Source organism: Zonotrichia albicollis, chromosome 6 (genome assembly GCF_047830755.1).
Source record: "Zonotrichia albicollis isolate bZonAlb1 chromosome 6, bZonAlb1.hap1, whole genome shotgun sequence".
NCBI classification, from domain to species: Eukaryota; Metazoa; Chordata; class Aves; order Passeriformes; family Passerellidae; genus Zonotrichia; species Zonotrichia albicollis.
The window spans coordinates 43,700,097-43,710,519 of NC_133824.1; the positions used below are offsets into that span (position 1 = coordinate 43,700,097).

Here is a 10,423-nt window from a genome sequence, read left to right on the forward strand (position 1 = left end):
ATTATACAAGGGACAAACAATTGCTTATTTCAAATACAGTATTTGCTTGTAAGCCTTAAGATACAATGCACAGAGCTCCATTATTAAGTTTAAAACTTCCTAATATCTCATTAGATAAACTTTTCTGCAGCTTAGGGAGTTATTGTAGACAAGAGTTAATACCCAGAGCATTGTTCTATTTGTCTTTACTTTTCTACTTCTTACATAATTTTTCTGCTGACTTATCTCATAGCTACTGCTTAGTTCTAATCATAGTTCTGCAGTTTCTGAAGCCTGCCTTTTGTAGCTTTCCTAAAACCCTCTACTTTTATAGATTTCCACAGAGGAGGAGGAGGTGGAGGTGGAGGACCTCTCCATCACGCCCAGAACCTGGGTCACACTGCTGGGGGAGGAGAGGAGCCAGTGGCAGCAAACCTGGCTGTCCTGTCCCCTTTGTGTGCTCTGGGGGACAGGAGGCCTCTCAGGGACACACCTGGGGGCTCTGGCAGGCAGCTCCCAGGCCAGGCTGCCCCGGCACCCACCCCTGGTAATCACACAAATTGTTCCGTGCTTAAAGCCCTCGGGCTCCACTCTCAGGCTGCAAGGCAATTATTTGCTTTCGTGGAGGTGACACTAATAATTTAGCTGGGATCACAGCTCAGCCCCAGCCAAAAGAGTAATTGGTGAAAATAAGAGCTGTGGTGAAGCCAAGAATAGAAGAAAAAGATAAATGTTGCAATGGTTCTGATTACTCCATTGAATCTGAAATCTCACAGAGAGTGGAAAGTTTACAGAGAAAGTGTGACAGTGTTAGGTGTAATTTGGAAATGGAAATTATTTCCTTTCTGTGGGAAAAAAAAAGAATAAAAGGGAGGTACTCCACTCCTTGGGCATTTTCTGCAGAACAGAAGAATTTTACAAGGCATGAGGAGCATCCAAAGTGGAGAATAGGGAAAGGATGTGGTGCCTTTTAGAACAGTACAGAGACAGCAAAGGTGAGCACCATGCTGAGCCCTTTGGGCTGCCCAGAGGCAGTGATTGTCACCAGTTTGGAACCAAGCTGCCAGTGCTGAACCTGGGTGAAGCCAGGCTTGAAGCACCCAGTTCATCTCCAATAAGTATTCACCTGCTCTGAGACAGTTCAGTCTGGAAAAATGCACAGATTCGAACTCTCCAGCATGTTTTAAACTCTTCACCTCCTAGAGATGTTCAATCTGCTAATTAGACATGACAATGCTGGATTAGATAACCAATACCAAAATTTACTACTGCCTGATATAAGTTGCTTTTGGCAGTGTTCAGTGTCAGAAGCAATAACATTAGCTCTGCTCCTTTCTCACACTGCAGATAATGGAAGCTTTCAGGAAGATGAATTAAATTTCACTAACAGAAGGAGAAAAAAAATTGCCACAGTGGAAGTCCACTTGGGTTATTTCAAAATGATGCTCCATCAGTGTGGGCAGCAATGTCCTGGTGAATGATCCTGAATCAAAACCTGAGTCAGCTCTAGGAGCAGATCACCACCTGTCCCCTTTCTTTCTCAGAAATTTATTCTGGTTTTGCCCTTGCTTGCAAAGTACTCTCCCAAGACTTCATTTGCACTCAGATTAAAAAAAAAAAAACAACTATAGTAATTAAAGGAAATACACACAGACAGACATCTAAAAATATTAGAACCAAACTACAGTCAGGCTGATATTGCCTCATAAACAAGAACACAGACACCCATGCATGAATACTGAATGCTAAGTAATTTTGGTTTGGTGCCACTCTCATATATTGCACCGATGTTACACTATCCACCAGCTCCAAGTATTCTTAGAAAGGCAATGTATTAAAATGGAAAGGAAAGTACACTAGAAACCACACTTTTCCTTTTTAAATGCTAATTCCAAAATAGATTTTCTCCTGGAGCAAAAGTTTGGGGTTTACTTGAGAGCTGACAAGTTTGGGTAATATTACCCAGAGCAGTACCTTTTAAAAATGGAAGCAATTTCTTCCACTTGTTCACAGCCAGGGAAAGCAATTGACAACCTTCTAGCAGCTTTGCAATTCCTTCTACAATGTTTACAGCCTTAAAACTACCAAATTTTTACTTAAAATATTACTGCTTACAACTCTGCTTTTCTCTGGTTTCAGTAACAATCTGCTTCTTCTAAAGCATCTCAGTTTTGTGGTGGAGGACTTCTATCCCTTCACACTATGGAAAAGTTTTTTGTATTCCCCCTTGCTTCCATAGTGCTCAACCCTCTTTCCTTTACTGGGATATATGCACTGCTAAGTGTGTTGCATTGATGTGCAGACAGAGATCCTAAGAAATGAGAAAGAAGATACAACAGGAGTAGATCTTGAGGTGGGAAAGCAGCTAGTTCTTCCTAAGGAAAAAGAAAATAACAATCAGCACAAGCACCATGTATCAAAAGTTTCACCCAAATTTTCTATACCCAGGACAAGCCAAAGCCAGCACCAATGCTACTTGAATGTTTTATGTGTCAGGTTTGTGCTGTGGTGGGCAGTGCTGGGCTGGGGAAATCCCTTGCATAATTTTGTTACACTGAAAAGAGGGACTAACAGTTTTCAGATTAGATGGATATACAGCTGACACTCAATCATGCGGAGCCTCAGGTGTGTCTCAGCAGAGAATGGCTGTAAATGGGAAAAAATAAACTGCCCGACCATTTAGGCTTTAAAGCCAGAAGGGGTCTTTGGGCATTGCTGGCTTCTTATTGAATATGGATCACTAAAACACATGTATCCATCCCAATAACTGTACATAGCATTCTATCTTGGAGAAGATTAAAGTGCTGAGTGCTGTATTAGGAAACAAAAGAAACAAGGTGCCACCTGTGCCCAAAGGATCTGCAGTGATAGGGAAAGCTCTTGCTGAGGTTGCCAGGCAAACCCAGCATAAGATCCCCACTTTGTGTATAGAAAAATGGGGAAAAACACCTGAAACACAGCAACAAACACTGACAGGCTGCAGAACTGGCAGTTTGGCCTAACCCAAGCAGGTCCTTGCACAGAGACAGGGCAGTGGCTCCTCTCCCCCAAGGCTGCTTCGTGCACTGACTTACCAGGGCTGCTGCTCCCAAAGAGACCCCACAGCCAGGAACGAGCACGGGCTGGAGTCACTGGGTGGCCTTGGTGTCCTCACAGGGCTGGCCAAGCTGCTCCTTGTGACACCTGCAGCAGAGACAGAGAGAGCATGAGCACCTTCACCCCTGCTTGGCACAGCCAGGTGGAGCCTCCCCCACTGGGGATAACACAGATCCCTCTGGATGCAGCCCTGGGCTGTGGGATGACCCTGCTGGAGCAGGGAGCTGGCACCACACAGTGCCCCTGTGGCCTCTGCCCTCGCCCATTCTGGGATTCACTGAATTGATGAAGCACATTTTAGGGTCAGGCTGTAAAGCACAGAACAAATCCAAACAAATATCTGACTCAGCTGCTAAACTGAAGCAGCAGCAGCTTTGAGAAGGAAGTTGGCAGCACCACTTGGAAGTCCGTGGAATGGATCCAGCTACCCTCTTCTCCACTCACTCTAATTATTTATCCCTGATCCCTAAATAGACTCTGTCTCAGGATTGCTTCAAAGAAATGTACATTTCTGTATCTTCTCTTTCTCTTCCTAACTCACTTTTTTGACTTTACACAAAAAGCTACAGCGGATGTCAGGCCATTTCATCTGAACTAGAGCCTGCATAAAATTATTTGTTTTAAACTACACAATGAAATTTGTCCCCATGTTTTTACTAGATGTACCTGTGGCTTCATCTTATTTTTCTAGCAGAAGTCTCACTAAGTGGTGTCTTTTGGTTCATTTGGGTTTTTTTTTAATACATATAAAAAGTAGCTGTTCTTTCTGCTCTGAACTTTTGACTCAAACCCTAGTATTTATAGTTAATAAGGCTGGAGCAGATCAATGGACTAGCTGATCTGCAATGGTGTTGGCTTGGTGCCACATGTCTCCAGAAGCATATCCAAATGAAAAATCAGTTTCTCAATCCAAGTGTATCTAAAATACTTTTTTTAATTTTGCGTAAATTCACAAATAATACAATACTGAATTGATTTCTCTTTTTTTTTTTTTAAACATACTGTACAATCAGGATAGTTAAGTGTTTTACATCAAGGCACAGCACACTGTATAATACACATATGCCTTGCCAGGCAGCAGTTTAGTATAATCCCCGAGATTTGGCAGTAGGGCCAGGATAAGTAGCATGGATCACATAAGCTGGAAGATAAATAAATAATAGATGCCGTCACATTTTATTTGAAATAGAGTTGCATATAAAAAGAATATACAATAATTTAACTTTAATAACTAGATTCTCTTTTACTATACATAACAGAAGTGTTTTCATTTGTATTAAATAAAACATTTTCAATAGTAGGATGAAAAATTAATCTTTTTGGTGGTCTTGGTTTATGAAGTAGAGTTGCTTCCATTAGAAATTAAAGTCGAGTTTTCAGTTTCATTGCAACCTGTAAGAAAGAAAACCAGAGTTACTGATACATTGATAATGAAATGTTGGTGGTAAAACAAGGAAACAATTCCAACCAAATGGCTGTGTTTAGTTAATGCACTGTGGAGGTGCTAACACAAGCAGAACATCTCTAAAAGCTCTTGTACATACATTTTTGTTCTATTTGTAAATTTATTTTTTTTGTTTTACACTCTAACTCTCCCTGTCTTCTCAGAGGTGACCACTGCAGGTCTGGCATTCCCCCCACACAACCCAAACTCTGGTGCTGCCCCAGGCTGTGTTTGGGGCTGTGCATTTACCGCGTTCACCATTCAGCTCCTCACATCTGGACGCTTCTCCTCCGCCGGCCGAAGGCCTTGGAGCCCACGTTGGTCGGCACGAAGTTGTTCTTGCCCACGGCCCCTGACCTGCTCAGGAAGTCTGCCAGGCGGTGGGTCACACAGGTGGCTGTGTTGCAGGCCCTCTTCTGTGCTGTCACACTGCTTTTCAGGAGGAAAGGGAAGAGTCAGCTCCTGCAGCACGAGCCCTGCAAGCAGTCAGACATGGCTGTGGCCAGCAAGGGCTCTGCTGCAGGATTCAAAGCAGGCTGGCAGTGCAGCAGGCACTGGCACCTTCTGTGCATGGCTTATCACTGCTAAAACAAGCCTCTTCATGGTTTTCTCAATGTCAGGCTCACTTTATAAAAGAGCCAGATTTTCAGCCACACCTGGGCTGCTGCCTGCCTCCAACCAGGCATTATGGCCATGGAAAGGAGCAGAGGAGGTTCAGACCTGGAGAATTTAAACAATCCCCTCTTCCTCCAAAAGCTCATTTGTATTTTGCTGGAGGTGCTCCTGAAAGACAGATTCTCACTTCTCACTCCCACACCTGTGTTCCCTAACAGAAAACATGGAATTGCAGCACCACTGACCACTGCAGGATCCCTGTCAGTGGCTCTGACCAGCTGCCTTCAGAGCTGAACCACACGAAAACACAGCTTCCAGGTGCTCTGTGGGAATGGGAGAACTCTCCTTCCTCCAGTTGGACCTTGGTCTACTACAGAACTCCACCATGGGGCAGTTCAGGCTGTGACAGTATTAGTTCTCTGCTCACAATTCAGCCTACAGCTAACAGATGGGCTAGATATAGTGCAAGATAATGCATATTCAAGGAATATGCATTCACACAATCCTTGCTTGCAGGATTTTCTACTAAAGCAATGAGTTTTTCTTGCAGTAGGAGGGATTTTTCCTCAGCTAAGCATCACAAGGCAATTTATTAATTTCAGCAATGAAAGGTTGTTTAAACAATCAATGCCAATTTTTTGAAAGAGGCCTCTAATTACAAGATAGATGCAGTGCTGCAACAGAACTGTAAGGAAATCTGGGTTTGGCTCTTAATGCAAGGCAACCTAAGGTAGGTGAACTGTAAATCAATACAAATATTTTAAAGGTACATAAGTTTTAAATATAGAGCAAAGACCTATTGTAAAATAAGAAAAGAAAAAGACCACAAAATTCTTACCTGGACATGTTCAGCATCAATTTTAAACAGGATTACATTTCTAGTTTGTTAGAATGAATAAGTATGAGCCTTCCTGATTTCTTTGCTTCTCAGGGTTCCTACCAACAGGATTGCATGCACGCCTGATTACAGCACTACATATCAATTTATATGTGGAACTTTGACTTCTAAGCTCTCTTTGAACTTTTCTAGAAGTTACTAGCATTGCCTCTCTTGACCATTAAGATAAGCTGCAAAATTTTCCTAAGCTCATCTAGAAATCTCACATTCTAAAACAAAATGTTAAACCAAGCAGATCTAACCCTTATAGAAAAATAGGTTTATTGAACAAGTGCATGGGTAAGCACAAAAGAAAGATCTACTTGAACATTTAGCAGCCAGAAATGAAGAACCTTTTTTAGAATTTCTTTTTAATCAATGTCTAAGAAAATCATTTGGAATGTCAAGGCAGTGCTGATCATTTTTATTTATTTTTTTCCCCTAGTTTGATATGCATGTTATATTCTTGGTCTTCCTAACATTAGGTCCATCTCAAACATTCTCTGTCGAAAACAGAATCAAAAGAACACAGCAAAGTTAGCAATCAGAGTTATATCCACATGCACCAGGTTAAAAAAGGGAAAGGGGGAGGAATAAGCATGTCTAGTTGTTTCCCAGGGGCTCCCCATAGTTTGCATAGCGTTCGTGTTCCAGGTCACTCAGCACATTCCGCTTCTTGCCAGGAGTTCCAGCCCCGACGTCAGTGCGAGGGTAAGTTTGCAATTTGTGCAACTCTTGAGACAGCTTGCCCAGCACACAAGTACTCAGACTGGCACAGCGTTTGGAAATGGGCTTATCCAGGCTGCAGGGGGGAAAGAAAATAAAAACATGCCCGAAGGAAGAGTAACCTCAAGCATGCACATCCATGCATTTCTTCCCCGCGTTAAAGATCTACGGCTAGGAAACTTAAACATTCATTCAAAATAAATCCAAGCCCTCCACATCGCATTCCATGCCAGGCAAGTCCATACAAAAGCAGTCAGAAGGAAAACACCATTTGTTAATGAATCCAATTTTGTTGACAAGCAAGTCCATTAGCCTTTTGGATGCTAGTACAGTCAGAGGTCAGGAAGCTGAACTTCCCCCACATCCCGCATGCTGTTCAGTGTCTCATCCATCCCCATGCATTGCAATGCAAATCCTGTTAGGATAATGCAAGTGCTCCTGCATGCCTTTGGTCCCAGGGAGAGTGGCGCTGCTGCTGCGTGCATCAGGAGGAACACATCCCTCCTGCCAGGGACTTTCCATGCCTTACACCAGCATGCATTTGCACGACAGAGAATCCAAGAGTGACTGAGGGATGCCCTAGCACTCCCACTGGAAAGACATACCTTTTGCTGCCATATTTTAACACAACCTACTCATTCAAGCTCAAATCGCCCTCCACTTCCAGAAGTAAGAGACAGACAGAGGCAGGTTAACTAGGTGAAAGCCATTCTCCTGACACCAACACTAAGATGTCTCTGCAGTATCATCCTTTACCAGTCAGCCATAACCCCAAGAAAACAAAAAAGATCCTGACCTGCAGAGGGTCTGCCCAAATGCCTTTTGCTAAATACCAAACATACAACACCCCCACATTGCTGTTCTGCTGCCCAGGGCTGCAGTCCTTACCTGTTCCCCTCAGAGGCTTGCTCCAGCTCCTCTGCTGTCATCTGTATGAACTCTTTCACCAGCGCGTTTAACAACCGCCGAGCTTCGTAATCACTGAGAGCCACCCGCTCCGTGAGGGACTCCAGGCCAGGTCTGGGCAGAGGCAAGGGAAACAGGGTGAGTAAAGCCCAGGCTGCTGCAGGCAGAGGGGTTTGGCAGCCTGTGTGTCATTGACAGTGCCTTTGTGCCTTTCAGGGAATGTGCGAGCCCCGATGCGCTCTGCTTACGTGCAGCGTCGGGAGGTTTAAAGATGGAATCAAAATGCCCCAGCACAAAAAGCAGCCTCCTTTCTCCTTCACCGTGGTCTGTTTCCCTCCTGGAGCTCTCAGGAATATTAAGCATTTTTATCCCATTCAGACAGAGCACTCAGCAACAGGACCAGCTTCTTACCTGACTGGGGCTGCCTGGAAGCTGTCCATCTGGCACACAACCAAGGCATAAACAGCAAGGAAAGATGAAATCTTCAGCATAACCATGATTTCCTCTCTACAACAAAGAGGTACATCAGGCAATGGCTGTTTTCCAACCCTCTCAATCCTGCAAGTTCCACTAAAGAGGTCATTGCTTCCCAGCCACAAGTAGCACAAATATGAACCGCATTAGATTTTGAATTCACCTTTTTGTTTGTTGTGATTATTGCTATTGTGCTTTACTTTACTCAAAATTTTATTATAGCTCGGCTCTATTACAAAGCAGAAAAATGTGGCTTTTCAGACCTGCAGTTATTTGCATTCAACTTAGAGCAGTTTTCCTAAAACTGGCAGAAAATACATTCCTCTGACTACTGCACACAATGTCACAGACAGTGTGCCCGACACGGACAGATACAAATGACAAGGTAAAACCGTAAGTGTTTAACATTTTTGAGAACAAGTGCCCTTGTTAGGACTTTACCTGAAGCTGCCTGCTTCTTGCCAGCCAGCACACTAACACCCCAGTTCAGATTACACTAAGAATTAAGTAGTTTTACTTCAATAAACACTTTCTACTCTGAAACCAGAGAACAGGTAAGTTAAAAATCAGCCATAAGCACAAAAGCTGTAAAAATATCTATTACTGAAGATTTGAGATACTCCTCTCTCACAACATCAGTGTCTTGCACTCCAAGGAGCGCATCACAACCACCACACCATCCTCATTTTTGCCAGCTCCCATTACTCGACGGGAACCATGACCCCACTCCCGAAGGACGCCCCTCATCCCCGCGGCTCCCGGGGGCGCCCCGGCCGTGACCTTTGCCGCAGCACTTTGTCCTGGCCGGACACGGACACGCCACGTCGAGGGAGCGACCGAGCGGGGAAGGGCTGCCTTGGCTCCGCTGCGCTGAGCGGTGGTCCCGCGGTCCCACAGCCCCGCGCCCGGCAGAGCCGCGCAGGAGCCGCGGCGGGGACAGCACATCGCGGCGCTTACCGGGTCGGGCGCGGAGCAGGAGGGGAGGGGCGCGCTGCCGGTGCCGGTGTCGCCGCCGATCCGCGGGTCCCGCACCGCCCGCCGCCCCTTTATACCTGCCGCCGCCGCCGCCTGCGTGGGCGCCCGCGCGCGCCCGCCAGCCAATCACCGCGCCGGCCGCCCGACGGGGCCCGCTCCTCCATTGGGCGCCAATCGGGCCGGGCGGTGACGTCATGGCCCGCTCCGCGCGGGTCCCATTCACAAAAATCGCGGCGGGCGCGGCGCGGCCGGGGCGCTGCGCGGGGCGGGGCGGGGCGGGGCGGGGCGGGGCGGGGCGGGGCGGCCGCTCCCGGCGCGCCCCCGCTGCACCGCTCACGCGTGGCGACCTCTGCAGCAGCGGGACCGCATTGCAGAGCGGGGCCGCTCCCCCTCTCCCTCCCTCCCCGGGAATTCCCGCCCTCCCCCGGCCGCCGCCGCCGCTCCCGGCGCTCTCCCGGCGCACCGAGAGCATCCCGCACCGGCGGGGTGTGCAGCGCGGCAGGGGCACGGCGGGCGGCAGCGCCGGTCGCTGCCCGAGGGGAGCACGCCGGGGCAGCTCCTCGGCAGGCGAGGGAGCGCTGGCGGCGACACCCGCCGCTCCTCACCGGGGCCGGGGACAAGCGACACCTGCGAGCATCCCGTGGCGGCAGTGAGCGGCTCCGTGCTCTGCCCTACCGGGCGCCCGCACCGCCCCCCCGGGCCGGGGCCGAGTTTCCTCCGAGAGGAAACTATCAGCATCACCAGCATCTCCATCACAACTCCAGGGCAGGTGCAGGTGCAGGTGCAGGTGCAGGTGCAGCGCCGTTCCGAGCACGGAGGATGCTCCCGGGAAGGGGGGCTGGCCCCGCGCTGCCCTGCGGGGATTACCGGGCAGCTGCACGCCGCCCATGCATCACCCGCCGAGCAGCCTCTGTCACGGCAGCACCTGCCCGCTCAGGATGTTTGCCGGCGGGTGTTTGCCCAGGCGCGGCGGCGGGGACACTCGACACGGGGGGGACACTCGACACGGGGGGGACACGGCCCCCGGAGCGGGCGCGGGCAGGGGCAGAAGCGGCCCGGCAGGGATGCTGTGTAGCGCCTGGGCGCTCAAAACGCTCCCACCGCGCCCCGAGGCCCCGGAAGCGCCGGTCCCGCCCGCCCCAAGGCGCTGCGCGTTCGCCGGGCACGGCGGCCCCGCCGCTCACGGGCTGCCCGGCGGGCGGGAACGGGCAGGGACAGGCAGGGTCCCCGACCGTCCCCGGGACCCCCGGAGCGACCCCGCTCCTCCCTCTCTCCCCGGCAGCGCTCCTCAGCCCCCGGCGCTGCGGGCACTGGCTGGCAGGAGACGCCCG

At 48.7% G+C, this 10,423-nt stretch overlaps 1 protein-coding gene across 5 annotated transcripts; it reads right to left on the bottom strand.

Moving 5' to 3' along the window:
• Positions 1–4,282: 4,282 nt before the first annotated feature.
• Positions 4,283–9,229, bottom strand: CALCB (calcitonin related polypeptide beta). Of its 5 annotated transcripts, none has more exons than XM_026793189.2 (5): positions 9,075–9,229; positions 8,055–8,150; positions 7,626–7,757; positions 4,793–4,948; positions 4,283–4,467 (listed from the first exon to the last, which is right to left on the bottom strand). In XM_026793189.2, the coding sequence occupies exons 2-5, from the start codon at positions 8,138–8,140 to the stop codon at positions 4,458–4,460; spliced, it is 384 nt and encodes a 127-aa protein (XP_026648990.1). In that variant the 5' UTR covers positions 8,141–8,150; positions 9,075–9,229; the 3' UTR covers positions 4,283–4,457. The 5 variants fall into 5 exon arrangements, with proteins under 5 accessions (XP_026648990.1, XP_005486681.1, XP_026648989.1 ...); XM_005486624.4 differs by having other exon boundaries at positions 4,769–4,948; XM_026793188.2 differs by having other exon boundaries at positions 4,793–4,951.
• Between the last annotated feature and the right edge of the window lie 1,194 nt (positions 9,230–10,423).

What these genes read in the sequence shown, in the direction of transcription:
- CALCB (XM_005486621.4), bottom strand. Translation starts at nt 8,140, where the DNA reads ATGGTTATGCTGAAGATTTCATCTTTCCTTGCTGTTTATGCCTTGGTT. An exon ending in TTCCAGGCAGCCCCAGTCAG is followed by an intron (nt 7,758 to 8,054) that starts GTAAGAAGCTGG and finishes GCCTCTGCCCAG; the next exon opens with ACCTGGCCTGGAGTCCCTCA. An exon ending in CAAGCCTCTGAGGGGAACAG is followed by an intron (nt 6,814 to 7,625) that starts GTAAGGACTGCA and finishes TCCCCCCTGCAG; the next exon opens with CCTGGATAAGCCCATTTCCA.